This window comes from Agelaius phoeniceus, chromosome 7, assembly GCF_051311805.1.
Source record: "Agelaius phoeniceus isolate bAgePho1 chromosome 7, bAgePho1.hap1, whole genome shotgun sequence".
NCBI lineage: Eukaryota > Metazoa > Chordata > Aves > Passeriformes > Icteridae > Agelaius > Agelaius phoeniceus.
This window is the reverse complement of record NC_135271.1, coordinates 39272875-39300144: the sequence shown is the minus strand read 5'-3', so window position 1 is coordinate 39300144 and position 27270 is coordinate 39272875. Positions and strand designations below refer to the sequence as shown.

The following is a 27270-nucleotide window of genomic DNA, read 5'->3' as shown; positions in this document are numbered from 1 at the left end:
CTAATTCGTGCCCTAAAAGATCACATTTTAGATAGCAGTAAGAAGCTTGAAAAATACTGTAGGTTTGACCTGATTAACTGTTTTTGTAGGAATAATATACATTTTTACAAGTGAATATACTTTTTTTCCTTAAGAGGTAGGGAAAAACCCACCCTTTTTTTCCTCCTATTTGCTTCCTATGAAGCATTTATTATATGTCCCTGAAACTAGACAGTAAGCAGTGAAATTCCTCCTGTCCCAGCTTGGTGCCACGTTTGGGACTGGTGGAAGGTACAGTCAGCTTTGATCCCATCTCCTTCCCTGCCCTGTGGTGGCAGCCTGATTGAGCAGCTACGGGTGGGAGTGGGACTGGCTTCTCCCAGTTTCCTATTGCAGAAATGTGGAGGAAGGGACTTAACCTGAGGGCATCTAAGGGAGCTGCTAGGTCAGGAGTCATACTCAGCTCTTCTGCATCCCTCGTCAGCACCCTCACCCAGCACCATTCATTTTAGTTATCTGAAACTCAAGTAAATATTACACACAAAGCTACTCCTTCAAAGCTATAAAACCTGTTGTCCAAATTGACTTAAAACAGGTTGAAACCAGAAAAAGCCTGTATTTTTTACTTACACAGAGAGGGTTGAGGTTTTCTGAGCTGGACAGATGTGACTAAGATAATCCTGGGTGTTTCAATACATGCTAAAGAAGTGGAAATACAGGAAGAAATTATTTTCACAGGGTAGGTATTTTTTTCAGCTTTCCATGGGAAGTCCTCAATTTTTTCACTGATTAATTTGTATGAAAAATCAAAGTTTATAACATGGTTTAACTTGGGTGAGATCAAGTGGAAGTCTATGCAGAAGAAACCCAAGTGCACACAGTGAAGTTAGCAACTAGAAGAATTTTTGTGTCCACTGGCTTGTCTTGTGTCCTTGATTCAAAGTGAGACTTTGGGGATTTAAATGCACCTCCCTCTCTTGAGTGGAAACCATTGTCAATGAGGAGTGTTTCTGTTAGTGCCTGTTAGCTATGAAGTGTCACCACTGTAAAATAGACCATCTTCAAAAGTCTGTGGAGAGTAGGACTCTGAAAAATGTTCATATAGTAAATGAGCAGTGAAATTTTCCTGCAGCAAACTTGGCTCCCAGGCAGCTCTTTGGCTTTCCCACAAGAAAGAGGTAGGGAAGTAGAAAAAGGAGACAAGAAAACCCCCCTTGAGTTGGGGGCACATTGTAAAAGGAGGAAAAACATAAAAGGGGCATGATGAGGGTGAAGCTCTGTGGTGTGGTGGTAGAATTGGGAGTTGAATTGCTGTGCTGTGTTCCTGTAGCACTGCTGCCCTGATGGTAGGGGCAAGCAGAGCAGGAATCCTCAGTACCAAAACATGGTGGAGCTAAGGGGGCTTTGTGCAAGGGGAGAGGCAGGAGGCAGGTGAAGGCCCAGTGCTAAAGCAAGGCATATGTAAATTGTGGTTCTGATTGCCACAGTACAAGCAAATTCAGGAGACCACACAAAAGAGTTAATGAGCATTGGTCATGGCTGGGCAGCTCAATGTAGATGCAATCTGGACTCTGAATACCAGAAACTGAGAAGATATGGCAAGGAAGAAAATGCTGGCTTTATTGACCCTGCTCCATCTCTGGCTGCTGTGTTGAAGATGGGATGTGGGGCAAGATGGGCCTGCAGTGTTAGAACGACTCTAGTGCTCCTTTTGCATTTCTTGGGCCACAGCTTGTCCTCCTTTGCAGGATTTCCATGTTCCTAGCATAGTGGGAACTTCCAGGGTGGCCTATTGTGTTGCTGGTGAATTCAAAATATCCACTGGATAAACATCTACAGCATCTTGTCAAATGAGGCTACAGTAAGCAACTGCAGAATATCTCACTGTCATTTGTGGTTCAGGGATTGAGGGTTCTGCTTTTGCTTCTTGTCCTGCAGAGTGTCCACACATGGGACACTTGAGCAAGTCTTATGCTAATTTTTATTTCAGCTTGTGACTGGCTAAAAAGGTGTGTGTCATCAAGCATGCAAGTTCACATGCCAGCTCTGCCACTCTTGTGTGTTTACCCTGAGGGTTCATTAATCTTTCTTGTCAGAAAAATCTTTGTGTGTGCCTGATGCCCTGAATAGTTGTGTTTGGCTGTTTCAAAGGTGATTCTCCTGCCTGCTGGATATGCTTTGGTTTGGTATGATAAATGCTTGGGTTTTTTTTTCCCTCCCCCTCCTTCTGCATGGTGCATTTGACTGTCAGCATTCCTTTGCCTTTATCTGTGCGCTCTTTAGGATGTCCATATAAAGTTGCTAAATGGAATTTTTATTGGCTTGGCTTAATAATCAAACAGTTTCCAGGCTGGTTCTGTCTAGTGCTATGTGGATCCATTCTGAGAAAGAGGACACTGTTGGGTTTTGGGTATTTTTTTTTCCCTTTTCCACAGACTTTTGTTGGGGATATTGCTTATTCAAAGGTTAGGGTTTAATTAATTTCTGGAAAGGCTGATTTGTTAGATTAAGTAAGGCCTGAGTCATATCAGTCTGGAACATCAGCATCCTAATTGGAAATGAGTGTATTGTATCGGTGTATTGTGCAGAAAACCACAAAATGCATAGTGCAAGTGGCCCTTGAAATGTACCACCAAAACAAAGAAAAGCAAACAGGATATTGTGGTTGTGTAGTAAAATGACATTTGAACAAAATGTAAGTTTGAGCTTGAAATAGTGATAATCTTTTGTATTCAGAAATTGCTTAAAATTCCTGTGCCTGTCTAAATTCCATTAAAATCAGTAAGCTGTTAAACTTGTACCTTTTGAGCAGGTGAAATCATTCCTGTGTTGAACTGAATTATTTTTCATCTGTAGTAAGTGCTTGACTTCAAATTCTACTGGCCCCACATTAAGTGGCCATGCCCACATTTAATGTGTGTTAATTATCAAAGACAATGCAAGTTTAAAATATAAGCAGTCTATAAATCCTCCTTCAGATAGGTGGAGTTGGCTTCATGAATTATGAACCAGGAACTCTCTGGACCTGGGTGGTTACTATTTATTGCGTACTACTTAGTTTGTAAAGTGAGTTGCTCAAACTCTAGCCTAGGAGGAGATTACATTAATTTCCTTCTGCCCAGAGAATGTCTGTTTAAAATAAAAATTAGTGTATTGTCACCTGCCTGGGTTTTTATTGGTGCCCCTGAAGCTTTCCATGAAGTTGGGAGACAAACTGCACCTCAGGAATGTGTTGTGGTTTTCTGAGCATTATTACTATCCTGTTCTCTGCCTGAGGTAGAGAAGAAGGATTGTGGTGAGTGAAGGGAGCACAGGTCACACAGTCGTGGAGGAGGCTGCTGCAGCATCAGCTGTGCTGGGGATTGCTTGCAAAGTGTCCCCTTGGTTTCAGGTGGTGACAGAAGTGCTTTAGGTGCCCCTGTGCTTGTGCCCAGTGTTACACCTGACCTGGGCTGTTCAATCAAATCACTGTTAGTCTCAGCACTGGTATCCTCTGCTCCTGTCTCCAGCTTTACCACCACATATTGACTTGGAAAGTTGTAGTCTGACCTGTATTAATCTGTGTTTCCATCTGAGACACATGGAAAAACTCAGTATGGGGGAACTCTGTATTTCAGCTTTGTTTTGGGCTTAGCTAGTTGTAGTCTAACTTGGGAACTGGAAGTGCAGATTGTTTAATCACACTTACAGACATGTTTCTTTACAGATTTGGACACCTGACTAAGAATGATCTGTTACTGATTTAGTTTTAGCAGAAAACTGTCAGTGTGTGCCTGCTTGTGCTGGTGAGTCAGTGGTGCAGGATTCATAAATGATCTGTGTATCAGAGCCTTGTGTGACTTCTTTTCCCTCTTTGACGCCGGGGGGTTCAGCTTCCTTCAGGTTAGATTGCTATTTGCTTTATTTTACAAAGGGATTTTGTTTTCCAACATCCAAGTGGTCATTCTATAGAGGCTTTTTTCTCTACAGTAATAGTTGCAGGGCTGAGATTGTAATATTCACCATTTCACTAGTTTTGCTGGTAGCAATGGTGGAAAATATAGGGTAAACAAGGTTTGGAAGGTATTTTCCAAGGAGAAAGTATAATCCAAGCAGTTATGTGCTATAAAAGTACAAATATCTGAATGCTGTCCATGCTAATAAATTCTGGGTACCATAAGCCACAAAGCAATGAATTTGCTGGAAAGCTTTAAGGAGAATAAATTAAAAACCACTACCAGAAGATGGATAGATAAGGGAACTTTGAGGAATTGGGACCAAATTCTCACTGACAGAGTTTCACAGAGAGGGGAACATACCCTCATGTTTTCTGAAGCTTGTCTGGAAGCAGTCTTGTTTGATAATCATGTAGCAACTCAAGTTAAACATTCAGAGTTCAAGGGGAAAGCAGTTAGCATAAAATACCATTTTGATTGAGGTTTTTCATGGCATAAACTGCATTCCAGGGCTTCCATCAGATGACCCATATATCTTTCATCAAAGCATGTTATTTCCTCTTTGGCTTTCTGTTTAATATTAACTCTGTCTACACTGCAGTTTCTTTTTCACTGGTCTGCAGGATCTGTTTCTGACTCCTTCTGAGGTGAATCACTCCTGTCGGGTGGAGATGTGTGGTGCCCACTGCATTCCAGGCTGCAATTCTGCCCCTATCCCTGCAAGGGTCAGAGATGGCTGCTGAGTTGTTGAGTGCTTCATGCTAGTTTGAAAGGAATATGGATGATGCTTTTATGCTTGTTATTTTCTTTTGTCTAATTGTAACTGAGGATAAGCAGATCAAGCTGACCAAAGTGCGAGCGTGTATCAGTGCACAAGGGTGTCCCAAAAACCTTCTTATTCCTGAAATACTTGCTGAATGGCTGACAATGCTTCTGGTTTGACCACTGCCTTCCTCCATAGCACAGCTCATACCACTACATTTCACTGTCCTTGTTACCCCTGAGTACAGTCACAGATGTCTTTTACTGTCTCTTGCTTCCAAAACCTAAATTAATATTCTGTAATGATTAATTAGCCTCATATCTGCATGGGAATGAACTGTCAGTGCAAGAGATACTTGGCTGTGTGAATGGGCTCAAGATGCTGAGCTGTATCACTCTATAGCTGGTGAAGTGTATCTCCAGAGTGAACCATGGAGCAGTCAATTTGTGCAACATAGATAAACATGTACAGCACATACAAGTGCATAGCACATCAGATATGGTGCCAGGGACATGTTTTAGTGGTGAACCTGGCATTCCTAGATTAATGGTTGGATTTGATGGTCTAAAGGGTCTTTTCTATGATTCTGAGAGAAACCCATTTTTTTAACCTGACCTTGATCTTTTTTATGCTGATATAACAGAATTGATGATGTAAATATCGCTAAAATTTGCCAGGTGAACAATATTAACATGTATCAGTGGAAGCATTGGAAAGTCTTGTGAGTTTAAGTGTGGAAGACCTCAATTTCAGGACTGTGGTTTACAAAATCCACTTTTGTTTTCTAGCAGTCTTCAAAGGCCAGGTCATTGTTGTAATTTTGTTTTACTTATGTGCCAGGAGATGGGTAAAGATCGGTGCATGTTGTCATGGTTATTTTGGTACTTCATATGGTTTATTCTCTGCTCTCCCCGTGCCCTCAGTCACTTGCTGGATTCAAGGGGTCATTTCCTGTTTGCAGAACTCCTACTAACATCAGTAGGGCTGTTGTGCAAACATTTGGGGCTTCAATATGGCCTCTTTTGTCCTTCCTTTTTTTTCTTTTTCCTATCTGCCAGCCAGCTGAATAAGCACAATTATCTCTGTGCTCTGTGGATATGGTCTGTACGCATGCAGGTGGGATTCTCAAAAGGCAGTCTGCCTCTCTGACACATCTGCTGTCATAAGTCTCCCATTTCTAAATCCAGATCCAAAAATTCAGCATTTTTGTCTCTTCTGGTAGAAGCTGCTTAGAGGGAGATAGATCTGTTTGCAGTTTTCTGCAGGGCCAGTTCTGCAGAGATACTGGTTAAGCCAGAAAAACCAAACTGATCTCCTCCTTGGTGCCTGACTTGACATACCCTGTGCATTTTCCAGGAAAAGGGAGAATAGAAAAATAAGCAAGAAAAGCTAGCTATAAGGTACACATATGCTCCATTAATCCTAATGGTACTACCCTGCCTTGGTACTGGTTGCAGGCTTATTGTAAAGACTTGGTATAGTACAATGAGCTTTTGTACTGTCTTAGTAATTTCTATGTGTAAGGTATTGAGACATCAGTCTCCTTTGTCTGCTGTCAGCCTCAAAGAGATGTTATTTCATAAACCAGGTAGCTGAATTCTGTTGAATTGACTAAATTCCTTATGTGAGGGTGGTGGTGGGGTGGTGGAAGTGTGTATTCCCTTCCTGGAACTGGTCCTTGCACATGCTGTAATACCCATTGCTGCCTCCACACCAGTCTGGAGGAATACTTATGCCCTTGGCAGCGACTTTCCAAGCCTTATGAAACATTTTTTTTTTTGTGGTTCACCAAAACACCTTGCAGGCCTGACTGCTCCCTGAAGATGGCAAGATTTTCTCCAGTTGCCATCCTCTGCAGAATTATTCCTGGACCTGTTGTGCCAGCACACACTTCTTCACACAGGCATTGCTTTGGCAGAAGGGACAGACAGAGACAGTGCTGTTACAGCCATGTGGCATGGGGGGGACAACTGCCTCAAGCAACCTGGTGACTTTCTGAAGGGTGACCAGAAAACCATGGCAGCCTCGGGAGACAGCTGTAATTGATGTCCTAATGGAGAGCTTTTAGCTGCCAAAAGGCAAACCTTCCCCTCAGATTTCTGCTGTGCTTTAGTGCCTGTCGATTACTGGGGCAAATGCATTATGTTAGCAAAAATAAGCTTTCCCTGATCAAACGTATGCTTTATCAGCCACATAAATGCCAGCATGACTCTCTCATTGCTACAACATATTAAACACCTTGGAAATGTTTCCTTAAACTCTAGGTCAGTCTTATGAAATCCGTCTACTTGAGAATAGGAAATTGGGAGAGTTTCAAGATTTAAACACAAAATATGTAAAGGTAAGGAGAAACATAGATTTCTTTTCTTCCTGCTACTACATACAGCCTTTAATGAAGGGCCTGACCTTGCTCCCACTGAGACAATGGAAAACACTTTGCCATTGTTTTTAATGGAAGCAGGGGTGATGGAGTTGTTGAGTGCTAGTTTCATGGGACTATGCAGCTTGGCTTTGCAGGGCTTTATTCTGTTTGTGATCACGACCCCAGAGTTTCACTGTGAATGTTGGGTTCAGGGGAATCCCAAAGTTCAGTGGTGAACATGGTCAAAGCTGTGGAGAGGCAGACTTGTCTCCCTACTGAATCACAGCAGCATGCCTGGGTTGTTATGTGACAAATGGAGGGCCTGGGTGTTTCCATAGTCCTGCCAGGCAGATTCTGTATAGCTCCAGTTTACTTTGGTAATGGGCATAATGATGAACATATAGAACTTGATCGTTTGGTTTGGGGGACTTTTTCCTGTTGTTTCCTCCACTGCCAAAACAGTTCAAATTCAAAAACGTTGGTCTGGACCCTGGTTCTGGATCCAACCTTCAATTCTTGGCTTTCTGCCTCAGGATTTCCTTTGAGAAGTGGGAACTAGTTGCAAAATTAGTATTCCAATCTGGATTTCAAATGTTGTCCAAGTTTAGGCCATTCCTTATTTGTCTTTTGGCCCATTTCAGGTAGCATGTGGATTGAGATTCCAATTTTGCAGGTGTTCCCACTGTGGCTTGTTTGCATCTTTAAGCTAGGGTTTGATTTGGACATTTCTCAGGTTCACTGGCAAAAGTTGCTCACTCACTTGATACAGAAGTCCCCAGCAAGAGTGTGGGCTTGAGAAACTGGGATGTTAGGGGTCATTAACTCATGTAAGTATAGCACTGTGAATATACAAAAGAACATTTTAGTTAGGAGTACTTAGGATTATCTGTCCTGGGGATTGCCCTTATTCCAGCCTTTTTTTCTCCAGTTATTGGCATGGCTGCACCATTGCAGACCAGCCTGCTGTTACAGATGCTTTCCTACTCTACCTACCCTTGTTTAACTACTCTGGGGCAAATCCAATGACTGGCTCTTAATGGCTGGAATAAAGTTTAATTCCCACTGACAAGGTGTCTGGACATATCAGCTCCACTGGGACAGCAACAGGTGAGCTTGCTTCCACATTTGCAAATCAGAATGGGATATACTGGGGCTGGGACATAGTACAGACTCATTAAATATTACCCCCATATGAGCCCTTTTGGGTGTTGAGGCAAAATATTGAAGTTTACATGCCATGACACTTAAGATTAGGTGGACATTGCTATAGTGCTTCCAGAGTGAATCCCAGAAAGCTGTACAGGGCTGTGTTACTCCTGTAAGATGTGCCCTGTGAAGGGGGAAGTGTGTTTCTCTCTCAGGGGTCCCTAGGGAATTTGATACACATGGTGATGGGTCTCTTGGGTGGACCCTTCTACTCTCCTCATCAATGGAGGTGAGAAGCATAACAGATCAGCTTTTGCTTCTACTCTGGAAAACCAAATTAATCTTGAGAGAGGGTTCTGGATGCCATTGTTCATTATTTTTTTAACAGAGTATAATTCGTGTGGTTTTCCATGACCGCCGCCTGCAGTACACGGAGCATCAGCAGCTCGAGGGCTGGAGGTGGAGTCGGCCTGGGGACCGCATCCTCGATATAGGTGAGGCTATTTCATTGTGGCACCTCTGCACTGCTGGGGAGATGAGTGGTGCATGCAGTGTTTGCATGTGTGTTTAGGTTTCCCAAGAATCCTGTATGTCTTTGGGAGGGAAGGAGATCTGGCGCTATAGGCACAAGTAGAGCTGTCTTTGATGGCTTCGCTTTCACATGCATGTTCTGATTGTATGGAAATGCTTTCTCTTCTTCAATTTAATATTTTTAAAATTTTAGGGGTTTTCTTCTACAGATATCCCGCTGTCAGTTGGTATCTTGGATCCCAGGGCTAGCCCGACGCAGTTGAACACTGTTGAATTTCTCTGGGATCCGTCCAAGAGGGCTTCAGCATTCATTCAGGTAAGAGATAAGTCATATTTCTGTGCTAAATACAGTGGTTAGATATCTTTTAAAGACCTGGGGAGAAAAAATAGCCAGTACATGAGCAAGAGAGAAGGATGGTAATGATAATTACTAGCTTGTGATAGTCATGTGTAATTAATTTGTAGGATACTCGCTAAATCAATTTGCTGGCTACTTGTTAATGTTGGGGTACTACCTGCTACTGCCAGGATTTTCTTTAAAAAAGTACTCAGACACTGGTGTTGCTTTCTAAGCATAGGTTTTGTTTTGAGGAACCTGTTCATAACCTGTTAGTTTTCCTTGCTTTCCTCTTTCGTGACTATTTCTTATTCTGAGCATCAATGATTTGTTTTTAATGTGAATGAGGGATTTACTTAAAGGATGCTTTTCCTGATGCCCTGTTTCTTTCTGAACTGCTTGTTCTGATTATTTTGTTGAAAGGAACAGAAATGAAAACATACAAGCTCTTCTGCCTCTTAGTTTTTTGTGAGGAGCCAAAGCTCATGTTCAGGCAGTATCTGAAATTCAGATGAGCACAGGTTCCAGCTGTCTCCAGAGATGAGCACAGTTTCTGTTTTGCCAGGTACATTGCATCAGCACAGAATTTACTCCACGGAAGCATGGAGGAGAGAAAGGGGTGCCCTTCCGGGTGCAAATCGACACCTTTAAGCAGAATGAAAATGGTGAATACACAGAACACTTGCATTCTGCAAGCTGCCAGATCAAAGTGTTCAAGGTATGAGGTAGTTTTGGCTTTGTCATCAACTAGATTAAGGCACAGGAATATGCAAAGATTTCAGGTGGTATAGGAGCAATGCAAATACTGGAGTAAAAGAACAGACTTTTAACTGGGTATGCTTAAGATCTTAAACAGGACTCCTGTGCACATGCTGCTATAAACACTGACCTACACAGCAATTCTAGTTGAAATGTTGCACCAAGGCTTGTGCTAGTCTGTTGTACTTCAAACACTACAAAAATACTGACATATTTGGGGTATCCGGTGTGTTTTGATGCTCCTAGGCAATCAAGGCATTAGGGCATCTTCAGTTTCTTTGTTTGAACCCTCCATGAACAATAAAATCTTATTGTGGAGATCTTAAATACCTTTTGTTTTTGTTGGAGCAGAGTTTGTCTCTATGGTACCTGAAGGAGAAAAAGATTCATAGAACAAGAATCTTTGAAGCTCCTAATCCAGGCATAGCAGACCTATAGCTACTTAACAACAAACTCTCCATAGGCCTGTTTGCTCAAGGGATGTGCTGCTCCACTTGTGTTCCTGTGAGCAGTGTCTTTCCTGTTTCTGGAAAGATGCTACAAATGCCAGTTGAGGTGTGTAACTTATGGACTGAAGTAGTTGGAATCACATCTCAGAGCTGTGGTCAGCCCATTTCAGAATTGCAATAGGCATCAGTGGTGAACGTACAGAAACAGTAGGGATGCTTGATTAGTTTTCTTTTGTCTAGAAAATGCAGATCTGATCTTGTTTCATATGTAGAATGCCTGTAAATCTTAAGGAGACTTTTGTGAACAGATTAATCTGTTGGCCTCTGTCTCCAAACTTGTAATGCTTGGCATAAGGGAGAGCCTGTGCTTGTACTTATAGCCTAAAGGAGCTGACAGAAAACAGAAGACTGACAGGGAAAAAATGGAAAAGAAGACCACCCAAGAGAAGGAGAAGTATCAGCCTTCCTATGAGACAACTATTCTCACAGAGGTAAAGTGTTTTAGACACATCATACTACATCATGTTGGGAGATAAATTTAAAAGAAAACAGCATCTGAGCCCCTGGAGATTGTCTTGTGTGGAGACATGTGTGCTCAGATCTGAGTGAAACTGAGAGTGAAACAAAATTATAAAATGACTCACTGCTGAAATTTATGAAAGGTGCCAAAGTTTGTCTTGGGGTATAAACTAACCCTTAGAAGCCTGGCTTTAAAAAAAAACCAAAACAACAACTTTCTCAGTTTTTACCACTGTGCTCCTGGGCACTTGTCATGGTCCTCAGGTGCCAGTTGTATGAAAATACAGTTGTCTATTTTTTTCAGAACTGCTTGGCAAAAGCTCATGCTGAAGATAGGACACTTGAGCAGATGAATAGGCTGTCTGATTAAATTATTGATCTGTTTTTCTGGGAATGTGCCTATGAAGCTGTTGTTACATGCAAGATTTTGCGTTGTACTCTAGGAATATCTTGTTTTATATTCTGATGCAGCTGGTGTAAAGTTGTATGTGTTTCTGCCCCTCCCTGTCATTACTAAGATGTTTGTATAAACTTAGCATAGGCTGTAGAATTAGTCAGCAACAGGGCTCAAGAGATTTAAGTGTTGCTCAGTCTCCCTATGGGAATGACTTGTTATTTGATTTAGTACTTCTTTTTTTGGAGCAGCTTGCTGGACTTCCAAAAATGATGTTAATTATTCTTAATTTAAATAAACTTCCTATTTTTGAGATCCATTCTCTCCCACTCCATTTTCCTCATGTTGCCAGGAGCAACCAGCATGTTTTCTGATTGACAGACCTAATTCTACTGAGTTGGCAGATCCCAGACGCTGCCTGCGAGCTCTGATGCACTTTGACATATTGCGTGGGGAAATGTGGGTTGCCAAAGAGTTAAATATTTGCCAGTGCTTGTGGAGATTATAAAATATTTGCTAGTGTTTGTGGAGATGATAAAGCTCCAAAGCTACACTTGCTGTCTTTTTATCATTGCAAACAAGGCCACTACAGAGCATTTTCTTGAGCTCCTGGTGGCGGGGGGTTCAACAGGGCTAGATTTCTCCTGCTGATTACTGTGGCTTAAATTCAGGACAGAGTCACCAATTCTAGCTGGGTTACTCTGGTTTTATGCTACTGTCATGGAATGTAGAGTCTGACCTATATTTGTGAAGGCTTTTAGTAGCTTTGTGTCTGTCTGTCTATCTAAAGTTTTTTCCACTTAGTAGCCATTTATGATTGGAGCTGTTTGACTAATAGCCAGAGGTTTCAGCAGGCTGGTTCAAATTCTGCTCTTTTGCTGGTATAAACCTGAAGCAATGCCACAGGAGCATTTTTGTCACTCTTGCCTGGATTTAATTAGGGATTTATAATTGAGACCAGGGGTATTTCTGTATCATTGCTGCCTTCAGTCTGAGTTGACTTACTGGCATTGCTCTGACTTACAGCTGTGCACACTTTGGCCCAGTGTTATTTGGGGACAGGCTTTGTGAAATGGGAGAAAGAAATGTGGAATGCACAACTGGAATCAATCTTGGCCCCCTGACAGCCCACTTGGAGAGCAGTGTAGAAAATCCATGGCCCGTCTCTTCCTCCCAGCAGGAGTGATGAGCTGAAGTTAGTGGCGTGGCAACAGCATGAATGTGGTATTAGAGGAGAATCAAATCCTTTATTTCCATCCTTATGAAAGTTTCCCCACTGCCTTTCTTCCAACAGTGCTCTCCCTGGCCAGATGTGCCTTATCAAATGAACAATGCTCCATCTCCAAGCTACAACAGTTCTCCCAACAGCTTCAACCTCGGAGATGGGTATGTAACAAATACATGCTTTATCTTTCCTCTTGATATGGTAGCCTTTGTGTGTCCATGCATCTCATAGCCTGCAAGATGATGTTAAGAACCTCCCCCCTTTCTGGCAAGGAGAAAGTATTTTTCCAAAAGCCTTTAAGACCTTCCATCCAGGAATTCCCTGTAGTGCAGAGTACTGTTTGTGCATGTTTATGTGATGGCTGGAAGGGGAGCATCAGAGGGCCTCAGGGCAACTCTTGGTGAGAATACACCGTGCCCTCTACCACCAGCCCCAGTATCTTCTCACAAGTGTGTAGAGGCTTTCAGCACCTCTTCAGAGTTGGTGTTTCCTCCTTACTTTCTGTCTTGAGGTAGTTTGGGGTGCTGAATTCCTAGGTGAATGACATGTAAAGAAATCCTGTTTGTGGCAAAACAGCCTGGCTTTTGAGATGCTGTTTCAGAACAAAGGGCTAATGAAGACATGTTTAATTCATTAAATAGCCATCATAACAAGACAGCTCTAGTGATACTGAAATGCTGAAGATAACTGGTGTCCCTCAGTACTTATCAGTCCCCCCTTCTGCATACTTCCCCTTAGGACTTTGGTATAGGCCTTTTTCTTTTGGTAGGACTCTGCCATCTTATTGCCTTCCTACACAACTTAATTACCATGTTGTATTAATCCATGCTGTATCACTAATTTTCAATGAATCCCCTCAGACTATGAGAAAGAACAAACACTGAAACTACAAAATTTTGTGTTAGTAGAGAGATCTGCTAAGTTTTTTTTCCTTTGGTAAAATCCCTGATATGTTTAGGAGTCCTGTCTGCGTTTAGGGGAATTTACTAGAAATGTGGTTTTTGCATGATTTATGGCACTTGACTATGTTTAAGATAACACTAGGGTTGAATTATAAGGTCTTTTATTCATTTTTTGTAAAGAATTATTACTAGACGGTGGATTTAGTTAGGATATTTCTGGCTCATAGAAATTTCAAGTTCAGCCACCCTGTAGGTTACAATTTTCTTGCTTAGGTGATGTCACATTAGTGAGTTAACCATATGGAAAAGCTTGATTGAGGTGAGCAAACCTGAGTTTTTCTCTTAGTTTTGATGAGGACCTCAAATGGCCAACAAATGACTCAGGTAGAGAGCTCTTTTTTTTTATTATTCTTGTTCCAAATTTTGAACACCTTTTTAAAGATCTGATAGACAAAAAAAAAAAAAGCCAAGTTGGATGTAACAGACAAAAAAAGCCAAATTGGATGTAATTTGTGAAAGTTGAGTCAAATGGAGGAGGGGGAAGAGGATGGACACTGCAATGTAAAATTTAAAATAATGTGTTTTTTTTCTCTTCCAACTTTATATAATTTCTTTTAGCAACAGTTCTCCAACCCACCAAATGGAGCTCCTGCCTCCCAGCAATGATGTAAGTACTTGAGATCATGTTAATGTGGTGCTTTTCTCTTTTAGGACACTGGTGAACAGTTCATTTCAAGACCTTCTTATTCTTTTTGCAATGTAGCATCTCCTTCCTTCTGCTTCTATTCAAGATGCCCAGCAGTGGCTTCATCGTAATAGGTTCTCTCCATTCTGTAGACTCTTCTCAAGTTTTTCGGGTGAGTTTAAACAGTCCAAATGTTCTGGTTTTTTTCTCTTCTGTAAGTGCAGCTCATGTAGCATCTGCTGCTGGCCACGTTTGATGGGATCCTTGGTCTGATCCAGTGTGGTTGTTCTTTGGTTCTTAGATTAGTTACCGTTTGTCAAAACAATTTGTAGACCTACAGAGTAAGTAAAAATGGAAGGAAATAAGTTAAGATGGAAGGGCCTTCCTAAGTTCATGAAGTGCAACTTCAAAGCAAGTCCAGGGCCTTGTGCAGTTGGCTTTGAACATCTCCAAAGCTGGACATTCGACAATTTCTCTAAACAACCTCTTCAGATATTTACCTATTCTGACAGTGAAAATGTTTTTTCTTATATCTAATTAGCATTTCATCTTCTGTCTGCTGCCTCCCATCCTGTCCATGTGCACATTTAAGAGGCATCTGGCACCTTCGCTGTGCCCTCCCATTCAGCAGTTGTACACACCAGTAAGACGGTGGAAGGGGCAGTTGTTAGAGGTGTTGAAACCATGAGGAGACTCTCTCTGACTTGCAGCATGATGAAATAACTCAGTGAACGTGACAGTTACAGAAGAACAGGTCATTTAATGGCCAGTGTGAAATATTTACCTTGTTTATGAGTTGGCTGGAGTATTTTCCAATGCAGCACTGTTCTTTTGGCAGCTTCCAGCTTTGTTTCACAGTGATTGATTTAAAGTGCACACCTCTCTGAATTTGCAACTTCTCTGTATAAATCTATGTGGTTTAGCTTTGTGGATTCTCTATGCCCTCTACCCCTGCCCTTTTCTGCTGCCCATACATACTATTTGGAATCTGGGATTTGCTTAACTTCTGAAGAAAAATCAATTTGAAATATGTAGGTGCCGACTTACTGAAGATGTCCAAAGAAGATTTTGTTCAAATCTGTGGGCCTGCGGATGGAATTCGGCTCTTTAATGCAATTAAAGGAAGGTTTGTACTATTTCCTTTCTATTTTTTTCTGATCCCTTGATAATTTCAGTGTTAACTAGAAGTTAATCCTGGAGTTGTAGCATTTATACTCCCTTTTAATACTTCAGAGAGGTTCTCTCAGGGACTGGAGATCACAATGATACTCAAATCCAAGCACAGCTCAGAAATGTTGCCAAAACAAAGCAGCATAATGTGGATCTCTAGTGGTTTATTTGCTGCCAGCTGATTGCTTGCATCATTTCATGAGATACACAGCCTACACTACCCTATGCTGCTCATAAATTCTACAGCTGAGCAGGATTTAAATCAGTAGAGGCAGGTATGATGAACTGCTTAGCAAGTGCTGTAAACTGTTTGTTCTTATCTGATGTTGAAAAGATTAAGATGCTCTGCATCACCTCCCAGGAGTCTCTTGCTAGACATCCTAGGCTGTCTAGTCACCAGCATCAAGACTATCCCTTAGTTTGTTACTTATGCATGGCATGAATGATTCCATCTCTTACTGTTTGATAGCTGACCTGGAACTTTTAGATCTATTTCAGATCTACTCAATAACTTACTGCTGGTTTTGATTAATCCATAGAAATGTGAGGCCCAAGATGACAATTTATGTCTGTCAAGAACCAGAGCAAAACAGGTCCCATCTCCACCAAAAACGAGAAAATGGAGATGGCAGTCTTTGTGGTAAGTTCTTATGTATGGATTTTGTTAAACACTTACCTGGTGAGAATGCTGCTTTCTGCCTGAGCTCCTGTGTAGAACAGCTTGGTGTCCTTAGGGTTTGAGGGGATCCTGTTTATCCCAGTTTTGCCACTTTGGTTATGGTTTAACAGCTACAGATTCCAAATGGCACCGTCTGCCTGGGGGACAGACCCAGCTTACAAATTGTCTGCAGAGTGCCACAGCAAAATCTCTATTCAGTTCTTAGTAGGGACAACAGCATTAAAAACCACCCTTCCATCTGCAATTTTCTTTAGATTATGTCTTGTTTGAAAATATTCAGGGGAGTGGAAGGTTGGTAGGTCTTAAAGTAATGTTATAATTCTTGAAAGTTCACAGCTTTTGGGAATTTTTCATCCCTCATGACACAATGTACAATCAAATGAGAACAAAGATTCTCCTTAAATCTTGCATTTAGTAATAAACAGGCACAGCTTTCCTACCTCGTAGCTATGATTTGGATTAGATTTCTAAAACAATACTGTCATCCATGGTGTTACCTTCTACATTGTACGTTCTAGTTTGTGCCTATGGAATCAGTGAATGGTATCTAATAAAATACTGCTTTGGTGTGACATAGCCTGTGTTTTACTATTTGATGGAATTATTTTTTTTAAACTTCAAAAATCAGTAAAAGAAGATTATCCACAAATATAAGCAGCTTTATGAGAAGGCTGTTTTAGTGCCTCATGATGCAAGTTGTAATTAGTCCCCATGTTTTCCTCTGGGTAAAAGTTGTGTGTGTTTTAATTGCCTGCTGCATAGGAATAGTGGGTATTTTTCTGCAAATCATCAAATCAGATATTTGGAGGATGCTTTAAAATACTAAGCTTGTTTATTCCATTTGAACTTCATCTTAAACCCATTTGGTTGTTGATGCTGAGTGTCTTGGTGCCATCTGCATTTGCTGTTCTGTAGCTGCTTTCCACTTGTTGCAGTGTATCATGCAATCTTCTTAGAGGAGCTGACCATGCTGGAGTTGCTGGAGAAGATTGCAAACTTGTACAGCATTTCTCCACAGCAGATCAACCGCATCTACCGGCAGGGACCCACGGGGATCCACGTCCTCGTGAGCAATGAGGTGAGGGGGCTGAAGGGGCTGCAGCTTTGTCAGAGGTGGAACAGTTGTCTGACTTCTTGAAGCTAGAATGAACTTTCAAATTATGGAATGCACCTTCAAGGGAGAATTGTAAAGCCATTAATCCCAACAAGTTAAAGTAGTGAATCAGCATGCACAACACTGATTTTGGTGTGGTTTCAAGACCTTTGCTTTGTAAAAGATGTTGGGGTTTTTGTTTGCTTTTTTAAAGTAAAAAAAAACCAACAAAATTGGTCATTTATTGCACTCTACTTGAAAAGTGGTTGTGACAGTGTGGGGCTCTGTCTCTTCACCCAAGTAACAAGTGTCAGGATGAGAGGAGATGGCCTCAAGTTGTACTAGGGAAAGTTTAGATTGCGTATTAGGAAAAAATAGTTTATTTAAAGGGTTACCAAGCATTGAAACAGGCTGCTCAGGGAAGTGGTTGAGTTACCATCCCTGGGGCACTTGGGGACGTGGTTTAGAGTTGGGCTTGCTGGTGCCAGGTCAATGTTTGTGCATGGTGATCTTAGAGGTTTTTTCCAACCTAAATGATTCTATGAATTTCTTTTAATTTTGGCTACTTACACACTTTTCGAAGTGAGGATCTAAAGAACTTTTAAAATTAAATAGGTAAGTTGCCCAAAGAAAGTAAGTTTGAAAATCTGTAGGGCAATTAGTTTTACATCTTGGCCCATGTTTCCAGGCACTGGGTCTGTCACTATATGCATACTATAATTTATGGACCTCTCATACTGTTTGTGTCCCATTATATGATGCCTTAATTTAGTCCATTCCATTAACTTACAGGTTAATAGTGAGTTGCCCTTCTTCCTCTTTTTTCTCTACTAAATTACTTACTCATTCATGCACCAGAATCACTTAAGGAGCTTCATTTTAAGAAGCATTGTTAAAACAAATGAAGCAGAGCATAGGTCTCAACTGGAGCCTAAATGGAAGGCCGTAATGCTTATTCCTGAAGTCTCCTTGCTATTCCAGCCTGATTAAATCTGAAACTTCAATGCTTTATGGATGCAAAATGCTTGGAGGCAGCTCTTGGTAGGGGAATTGCATGAACCAGCCTGGGTATAAGGCTTTAAGTATTTGCTGAAGTCAATTATTAACAAGTTCTATTGCTTTTCTAATATTTTTCTTCTTGTTCTAGTACTATAGTGGCAAGACTGTGGCACTCTGTGAATGTACTTCATGCATCATTAGGCAAAGACACACAAACTGGCCAGAGAAGTTTGATTTGAAGGAGTAGAGGCTGGATGTTAAATCCAAAAGAGTATAGGGAGATCAGTCTACGTTGAAAAGGGTATTTTGATGTGAGAACTTACAGCTGAAAAATGTACTTCTTGAATGATACTCAGTAGCTAGGAGAAGGCTTTTTCACAAGGCTGGATTTCATGAACTGATCAGAGAGGTTCAGGTCACTCTTCCCTTCTCTGGAATTGTGTCCAGCATTTGTTTCAACTGTATGAGACATCTCCTGAAGGTAATTTACCTCCTCTGTCCCACATAACTACTCTAAGATGAGAGGAAGCATTGACTTAAGGATGAATCTTAAATGGGCTTTTCATATTGCAGCTGAAATAATCTTTATCTTCTTATTTAAAGCTGTCACTGGAATCTGCACTTCTTCTGAAAATCTAGTTGCCTCTCACAAATAGACTAGAACCTAAAGCTATTTGAGCTTTCTTCTATGATTTGCCTTGTTTCTTACAATAGTTTCACTACTATTCTTGTTCCTTGACAAAATACAAACAGGTAAATTAATCCTGCAAGCACAGCATCTGTACTAATGTCTGATCAAAATAGCCAGATGGATGCTGCTGAGGTGGCTTTTCAGTAGCAATTCCTTTATTCAGAAGGGAGTCCATTTCTTGGGGTTTACCATTTCCAGGTATTCTTTAAATGCTGATGTAAGTTCAGCTGAGCTCCATAGTTTAGCTGAATATATAATTACCACTATTGGATTTTTAGGAAAGGGACTACCTTAATCCTGTCTAAACTAGTACAGCTTCACTAAAAGCAGCAAAGAGCATGATCTTTAATAGAATAATTGGAGTGGTATAGGAACCTTCAGGATCAAGAGCTACAAAGAGAATGGTAAAATGCTGAATAAGCTAGATCAGTTTCAGGCAAACACATTTAGTGTGAGCTTCCCTTAAACACAGTAGCAACTGCAAGGACCTTAATTGATCAGTCATGTACATTAATAATCTCATGGGCAGGGTTGCTCAGGACTGTGCAGGATTAGACACCAAATGCTGTTTAATACCTCTCCTCTAAGTCTATACTGGCTCTGAAAGAATTGTGAATTTAATTGCTAAAAATGTATTGTGTTGGCTTTTTTCCTTCTGCCCTTCAGATGGTGCAAAACTTCCAAGATGAATCCTGTTTTGTTATCAGTACATTGAAAGGTGTGTATTGCTGCTGCTGTTACCTGTTACTCTAAAGATAATTCCTCCTTTCAATTGCACTAAATGTTATCACAAATTCAATGCTGTTATCCTGAAAAGATAAGTAATCTAATCTAGTGTAAGTCAAGCTGTTGACTACACTATGATAGACTGATCAATGCTTTACTCTCAGTTACACTGCTACAAAAATTCCATAAATCCATTGACACCACTGACATAAATGAGCAGGAAGCCTTTGAGTAAAATGATAAAATATGATAGTATTTAGGGGTTTTTAATGTAAATTATTTTACTTAGGTGTTCAACATTGGTTTTCATGAGTGGGTTGTGAAACAAGTGTATGAACTATTGCAAAATACTGAGAAAGAAAATTTGAAGTTCTGTATTTCTGGTGTTTCTTAAAAGCGATGAAAATATGCTTTGCATTTCTTTGTTTCAGCTGAGAGCAATGATGGCTACCACATCATTTTAAAATGACCATGCTGCACAGAGAGACTTTTAATGGCCTAAAACTTAGTGCCTCACTGAGATTGCTACAACCTAGACTGGAAACACGAAGAACCTTCTGGATAAATGCTCCTGTGAACTAAGAATTACCAAACAGCTTAAGAAAAAACTTGCTTTTACAGATAGAAATTTTTGGTGGTGTGTGATTTTGGTGGGTTTGGTTTTTTTGTTTGTTTGGTTTGATTTTTGTTTTGGTTCTTTTGGTTTTTTTAAGCTGGAGCTGAGAACATCCTCAAAGCTTGTACATGTTTTTTCCTCCCTCCCTTCCTCTTCAGTCTTGAAAATTGTAGAGGTTTCTGCTTATTACTTAGAAACATCTGCCTTGTACTAAAGGGAAATGAAAGATAAACAAATCCCAATTCTCTTCACCCCTCATGAATTGATTTACTTACAGTTCTGAGTGCTCTCTTGCTTTCAACACACACCCTGATGCTGATGGATGTGGACTCCACAGGGTTCCTCTTGTACTCTTTGAGGTGGAAGGCTTGGGGCTACCTCCCAAAACAGATTGGGCAGTGCAGAGGATGGGTTTGGTGCCCAGCCTTCACTGATGTGTCAGCTCTGGAAGCCCACACTTAGCTGTTCTCCACCTGCAGGTGTGCTCAAAGTCCAGAGACCCTGGTCCCTCCTGACAGACCTTCTGTAGTACCAATCCAGCAGAGCAGTTCTGGGGGGTTTGAGGGAGGACAGACAACTTGTGGTGAGCAGTTCAGTACCATATTATTATCTGTAGCTTGAGAGTAGTCTCCTTGAATGGAGCATATGAAGGTTTTCTGAGGAACTGTTTTGAGCATTGGAAGCTATAGTGCTCATGACAAATTCATACTATGGATTTATTCTACTCTACAAATTAGTGATCAACTGCTATCTTTACTGTAACTGGGAATTAGAAGTTATAATCTAAATGGATTTTCATCCTGTTACTGAGGTTAAAACTGTTTTGATCAAGACCAGGTAACAGATCATCTTAGTTGCTGCTTCCTATGTTCTTGCTCTTTCACTTTTGACCCCTGTTTCCCATATCTGTAACTATGATCAGCTCCACCCTCCCTTGGTCTTTTGGGACTCCATCCAGGCTCCATTAAGCTAAAAAGATGGCTTCCACTGAAGTCAAAGGCAAACTGGATTACACCTTTCTTGCATGGGTGAAACCATTCCACTTTTGACAGCTAACTAATGTGGCTGTTTCCCCAAACTGAGTGTCCATATACCATCACAATCTGATTCTTGAACATTTCATTACATCCTGAACTGACATGGAAAGCTGAAATACCAAACATTTTCCTGGAATGGAAATTTTTCAAAAAATGAGAAATTGTCAGCTGGAAAACACTGAATAAAATGTTCCAGCCTTTTTAAATGGAAACATTTAATTAAATCCATTTGGCCCTTCAAGCAGCATCAGTTTGAGCTACTGTTGCAGCCCTCAGAAATTGTCATTCAAGTGCCTTGTGCGCCATGTCTCCCTTGGGGCTGAGCTCTTTGGCTGAATTACAGATCCCATGATGCTCCTACCCTGGGTTAGTCAAACAGGGAATGCGTCATGAGGGCTGGAGAGGTGCCCAGGGAGAGAGGGGGCCATGGAGCCCTTGAGTTACAGCTCCCAGCTGACACCGGAGGAATTCGGACAGACACGGACTGATATTTCTCTGACAAAAGTTATGTGTTTCAAGTGTTCCCAACAGAAATAAACAGCAAAATATTGAGAAAAGCAACCTTTTTTTCATTAAAGCATCAAGTTTTGCGCAAAAAAACCCCACCCATCTCCACTGTTTTTTTGGTTTTTTTAACACCGAAAATAATACTAGAATAGAAATCTTGTGTTACAATGGGAAAACCTTCAGCCAACTCAGCTAATTGAGCAGCAATGCCTCCTTAGGCACGATCTTGCTCAACTGACTGTCCTGGATGCTCCATGAATTGTAGGCGTGCAAGGAGGATGTCTAGGCTTTGGGGCGTGGTGGTTCCCCCTTCTGAAATGAAGGAATTGAGGCTTCTTGTTGAGAACCAAGCTCTGTAGGTCAGGAGGGAGCTCCTGGCCATGGAATCCAGGTTGTGGCCATGCACAGCTGCCTTCCAAAACAGTGAATGAATTCCAGATGCCTTTGTGAGCAGGTGCGACCAGTGTGCCCCTGTGTACCAGGAGCTGCTTGATTTATTTTCTAGAAGGTGCTTTGGAAGATGGATGTTGGCTGTGGCTTTTCATCCTGCTCTGTAATACTGGCCCAGTGTATGGTATGGCTGTCATTGGCATGCAGCTCAGGTAAATCTGACCTCATGGGAAGGGTTCTAAATAGACCTTGAAGTTTCCAGGAGTGTAGCCTATATCATATCATATCCACTTGGGTATGATATGTGTGGTAGCCCTGTAACTGAGGCCACACAGCAATACTGATACAGTAGAGTGAAGAAAGGATAGAGGTGGCTTTGCTGCCAGAGTTAGGGACTGAGAACTGTTTGCTTGTTATAAAATGTCTAACTTCTTGATTCTTCTAAAAACCAAATCTTGCCTGTAAGGAATTATATGCCAGAGTCCTCATAGTGTTTCTATAGTACTTGCTTGATGAATTTTGAACAAAAAGAAGTCTCTTAGGGCCTTCCTGTATTTAGATTTTTTAAAATAAATCAAATAATTTGAGGATGAATTTGACAATATATCTTGCTCTTATGCTCTAAAAGATATACCAGAGTAAACAATCCCATAGACTATGTATATTTTCCTATGGGTTGGCTCTGTGTGAGGCTGTTGTAAAGCTGTATGGCTTAGGGGTGTGTGTAATACCTACCCGTATTTGACAGAGTAGTTCTAGTCCTTGTTTAACCTCTGTAGCCCCAACAGGAATTTGGAGGCTAGTGGTTAAGTAATATACATGTCCATGAAGACACAGCATGGCTGGTTTGGTGTCCAGGAGACTGTTGAGTTACTTCAGCTTAGACTCACTCACTGTCTTGAGTTGAAAGGGACCCTGAAGGGTTACAGAGTGCAATGCCCTGGTCCTTAGAGGAGTACCTAAAACTGATCCCTGTGTCTGTGAGTGTCATCCAGGGCAGCCCAGGTGCTCCTTGGACTCTGGCAGGCTTGGTGCCATGACCAGGGGCAAGGGAAGTTCCTGGGCAGCCTGTCCCAGTGACCAACCACCCTCCTAGTGAAGAACCTTCTCCAGTGTCCGGTCTGAACTTGCCCTGATTCAGCTTCACTCCATTCCCTCACTTCTGCTGCTGGTCACCAGAGAGGGGAGATCAGCACCTCCCCTCCCCTGCTGCCCTTGAGGAAAGTGCAGAGAGACAAAGAGAGAAGGAAAGACTTGTCTCACCTGTGTGTCAGGTACTCCTTGACTGTCCTTGGATCTGCCATCCCTAGAGAGACTTGTTTGACTCGTTTGTGGAAGTGACAGCCTCCAGAAGGAAACTTTTGTTTCCTCAAGAGTGGAGGAAGCACAAATGTTTAGTCTGGGATAGATATCTAAATTCTAGATAGACTAAAGGCAAGGGAGATGAGTAGCTCCCACTCATCTAAATAGCATTTAGTTTTTATTAAGTGCCTGTTACACTTATTTTTACTCTTTTTTATTGTTTTTGCTTCTATTTCTTTCTTAAAAAAGTAAGAAAACCTACTCAAAGTGATTTAACTGGAACTTTTTACAGCTATATGTGAAATTTGTGCAGCAGAACTTTATAAGGACTGGGGCTTAGGATAACAGTGAGTAACACAGTTTCCCAAGCTGTCCATTTCTTCAATTGTATGTATGATGACAGCCACTATGAGTAAAAGTGGGCTTGCTAGGGATGAAAAGGGAGAATCATCATGTGATTAATACCAAATGACTCTAGCCAGTACTGCAGAGTATAAACTTGCATTCTTGTCGGATCTGTACTGTCTGTTTGAAATTTCATAAATTGTGGTGTTTTCTCTATCAATGGAGTAAAATGATAGAGATCAATTAATATGACTCTGGTGATGTCTGGAAAACTAAGTAATGCCCATGATACACAACTGCAGGGCAGGGAGAGGGCAAACGATCTGGTGATAAAATCTTGGCCATCTGATTGAGGTGGCAGGACTGGTGCTATTAAAATTAAAGCTCCTGTTCTTTCTGCTGGCCCTGCATGGTTAATTGGCTAAAATAGAAATAATCATTCAATATGGAAAATACTGGAGTTCTCATTGACTTTTAGTGTGAAATTTAATGGGCTGAAGTTTCAAGACTCAGAGGTGATAAAAGGATTCTTGCATTTGAGAAGCCCTGAATGGCACTCTCCTTATAATGTAACATATACATATATATGCATATATATATACATATATATCCACATACATACTGTACTGTATCAACACATATTTGTGCTGAGTACATGTGTTCTTTGGCTTTAACTGGTACTCTGCTTTGTTTAGTTGCAGTTCAGTGTAAAAGACTCTGGTTGATCAAGCTTCAAAACCCAGCCATTCCTTGGGTAGAAATGTAAAGTCTATAGTAGCAACTAGGTGATTTGGACATGGTACACTTGGAGTGATGTAAGTTTGATGAATTTCTGTGATACAAATCCCAGGCCTTGGTGAAGATGAGCATATTCTTTCACTAACACTGCAGTTCTACATTGCAGCTTCTGAAAATTAGTTAGAGTAACAGAGAAATAGATTGCCCAATGCTAGTGAACTAGTAAGGCTACTCCATAAGCAGAACAACCATACGATGACTTTTCCTAGCTCAATGTTGTATTGCTTAAGCATTGGCTGTAATTCTAACAATCATCTGGTGGATGACTCAAATAGGTTTTTTTGTCTGTTATCTGTTGGGATTTTCTTTACTTTTCAAAGAAATGCTTATATTCAGACTGTAGCTTCTCTTTCTCCTCCAGTTATGAAATGGTTTAACTTTATGCTAGTAATGGAAATATTTTCATTAGATTATAATCTCTTGACAGCACAGGGTACTCAGAGTGGGGAGTGTTTGGCTTTGACCATCACTACCGTGGGTGAATGCGAGAAGGCAGACTGGAGGTGTATCTAACATCCTTGGCTCTCTCTAACAAATAGGTTAAGCTAGTGCCTAATTTTTTGTGCATTTTTGATTTGTAATTTTTTTTCCCATTCCCTCAAAATTCTGCTCCCTGGCGAGGGATGCATTGGTGACCAGATGGTGTGCCCAACTTTTTAAAGTAGCCTGCTGTCCTGGTTTGCTTGGGGTGTTTATCTTTCAAAAGGGAGTTACCACTCTTCACTGACAATGCAGCTGTTAGAGGCAGGCAGTGCTGGCCACAAAGTTGGCATGATGGGCAAGGGCGAGTGGAGGTGGGTCGATGGGAGGCTGAGGCGTATCAGTTGTGAGTAAATACTGCCACACTCTTCGTCTTTTCCTTTGTTGGTTTTTGGGGTTTTTTGTACATGAATAAATAATAAAAAAGCATATTTTGCACTGGCTCTTGTACTGTTGTGCAGAAGAAATCTGTATCTAGAATCTGTGCTCCAGTCAAAATGCAAATAAATCTGTTTGTAAGAAGCACGGGTTTGGTCTCTGGTTCTTTGGTGCGGTTGGGCACAGGAGCGCCTCAGCACTGGCTGCTGCTCGGCGTGCAGCTGTGAGGGGCTGGGCACCATCTCGGGGTGAGGGGGAGCAGGGCTGCCAAGTGCTGGGCAGAGAATGTCAGCTGCAGCCAAATGTCCTGCAGCGTTTTCCTCGAGTTGGGACTGCCTGCATTTCCCCACAGCACAGTGACCAGCTCATGTTTGATCCGGGTCACGGCACGAGGAGAAGCCTCGTCCCTGCAGGGGCTGTGACCGTGGGCATGTGCTTTACTGGGGGCACCAGCTGTGTCAGATGGCAGCTGGCTTTGGTCTTGCAGTGCTCAGAAGGCACAGCCATTTCAGAGCCTGTCCTGGCTGACATCAGAGATGAGCAGAGTCCCTCCTCACGGCAACGCTCTGTCCCATTGAGCAGCTGTGAGACACATGCTGGCAGTGAGGCTTGGATTGTGCAGCATTCACAGTGGTTTGGCTGGAAGAACTCCAGTATCCTCTAAGGTTCAAACCATAGATCTAGTAACTTACATAGTCAGGAAATGAGCAGATGTTCAGAGTCATTTTCCAGTCAGAGAAGATGGAGCCCAGTTTGGAGATAGAATACTCTTCCAGCAGCCAAACTTCATGTCAAGGCAAAGTAATGAGAATGGATGTACAACCAATGTAAGGGCGCTCCTTAATCTGAATTGACCTCAAGCCATTTCAGCTCCTTTGCTGAAGTAGTATTTGAATCTCAAAATTAGAAAACATATCTTGGGCCTTGGGTGTGAATAGCAGTTCATATGCAAAGTATAAGGGCACAGACAATGTTCCTAGGTAGAGGTTCAAGAGAGTTTATTATCTTTTCCTACCAGTAACTCATGTGTCCCTTAGAAGAGGAAAGGGACTGTCTACCCCAATGTCTATTAGTTTAAAATTCCTCTGAAGGCAGAAGTCCAGCCACCTGAGGCCTGATACTGTATTCAGCTGCTCCATGCATGGTGAGGCAGCCCTGTGTCCCACAGGGCTCCTGGGTTCACACAGCTTCAGTGTAGCTTCAAATCCACATCCAGGCAGCAACAGGGAATTTGGGTGGGTTGTTCCCTGAGGGCAGGATGCTGGTAGGCACTCCAGGGTCCAGGGCTGGCATCTGGGCTCTTCAGGGCTGGCTGGAGGGTGCAAAGTGTGGGGGGTCACTGGCAGCAAATGCTTGGTGCCTTGGTGGGGGTGTGTGAGGCCTGCCAGCTGCAGGGGCCATCCCTGGGGCTCTTGGGAGCTGTAGGTGAATCCCTCCCTGATCCTGCAAGGTGGGGGGCCAAGGGAGCGTCATGTGCGTGGATAGTTCCTACCAAACTCCACACAAAACTATCCCTCTTCTCCTGTAAGCTTGACCCATGTGCTGGCTGGGGTTGGTCAATGCAGAAAGGAACACTAGGAAGGTTTTTACCTAAGAAAAAAGTGTTCAAGGACTGGGAAAGTGGTAGTTCTGCACAATTTAATTTCTGTGGGAAACACATGTAAACAACCTCAGAATAGATCCAGAAGTTAGCAGCAGCTATAGGACTGGACAGGAATTCTTAGTGAGTGAGGAGAAACAAGACTTAGGACTGGAGCTGTTTAGTCAAAGCACTGGCATAGTCTCATCTAAATCCTCAATAGGAAGTAAACATTTTAAAATTAATTTTCTAATTCCCAAAACAATGCAGTCTTTCAGCTAGATTAGTCACAACTATTGAGCAGACAGGGAAATACCACCTGTCATACTCCTTCCATAAAGAAGCTAAATGCTTCCAGGCTTACCTGAGTAGGAAAGATTTGATCCTGCAATAAATTAAATTGCTGAAGGTTTTTTTAGTATATTACAGCAGAGGCTGGTTGTCCTGATCAAACTGGAGTTTCAGACAAGTGTTGACTCCCCTGCTCCCCAGAG

At 41.8% G+C, this 27270-nt stretch overlaps 1 protein-coding gene across 1 annotated transcript in view; it reads left to right on the top strand.

Annotated features, from left to right (window-relative positions):
- TFCP2L1 (transcription factor CP2 like 1) overlaps positions 1-25344 on the top strand; it is a 35684-nt gene extending 10340 nt beyond the window's left edge. The window contains exons 3-15 of the mRNA XM_077181636.1: positions 6942-7018; positions 8574-8679; positions 8926-9032; positions 9619-9771; positions 10642-10752; positions 12469-12560; positions 13920-13968; positions 14065-14158; positions 15022-15112; positions 15696-15796; positions 16771-16913; positions 19285-19336; positions 19776-25344. Coding sequence (XP_077037751.1) covers positions 6942-7018; positions 8574-8679; positions 8926-9032; positions 9619-9771; positions 10642-10752; positions 12469-12560; positions 13920-13968; positions 14065-14158; positions 15022-15112; positions 15696-15796; positions 16771-16913; positions 19285-19336; positions 19776-19813 — 1214 coding nt within the window. The 3' untranslated portion in view covers positions 19814-25344. The remainder of the gene's footprint in view (positions 1-6941; positions 7019-8573; positions 8680-8925; positions 9033-9618; positions 9772-10641; positions 10753-12468; positions 12561-13919; positions 13969-14064; positions 14159-15021; positions 15113-15695; positions 15797-16770; positions 16914-19284; positions 19337-19775) is intronic.
- Positions 25345-27270: the final 1926 nt, after the last annotated feature.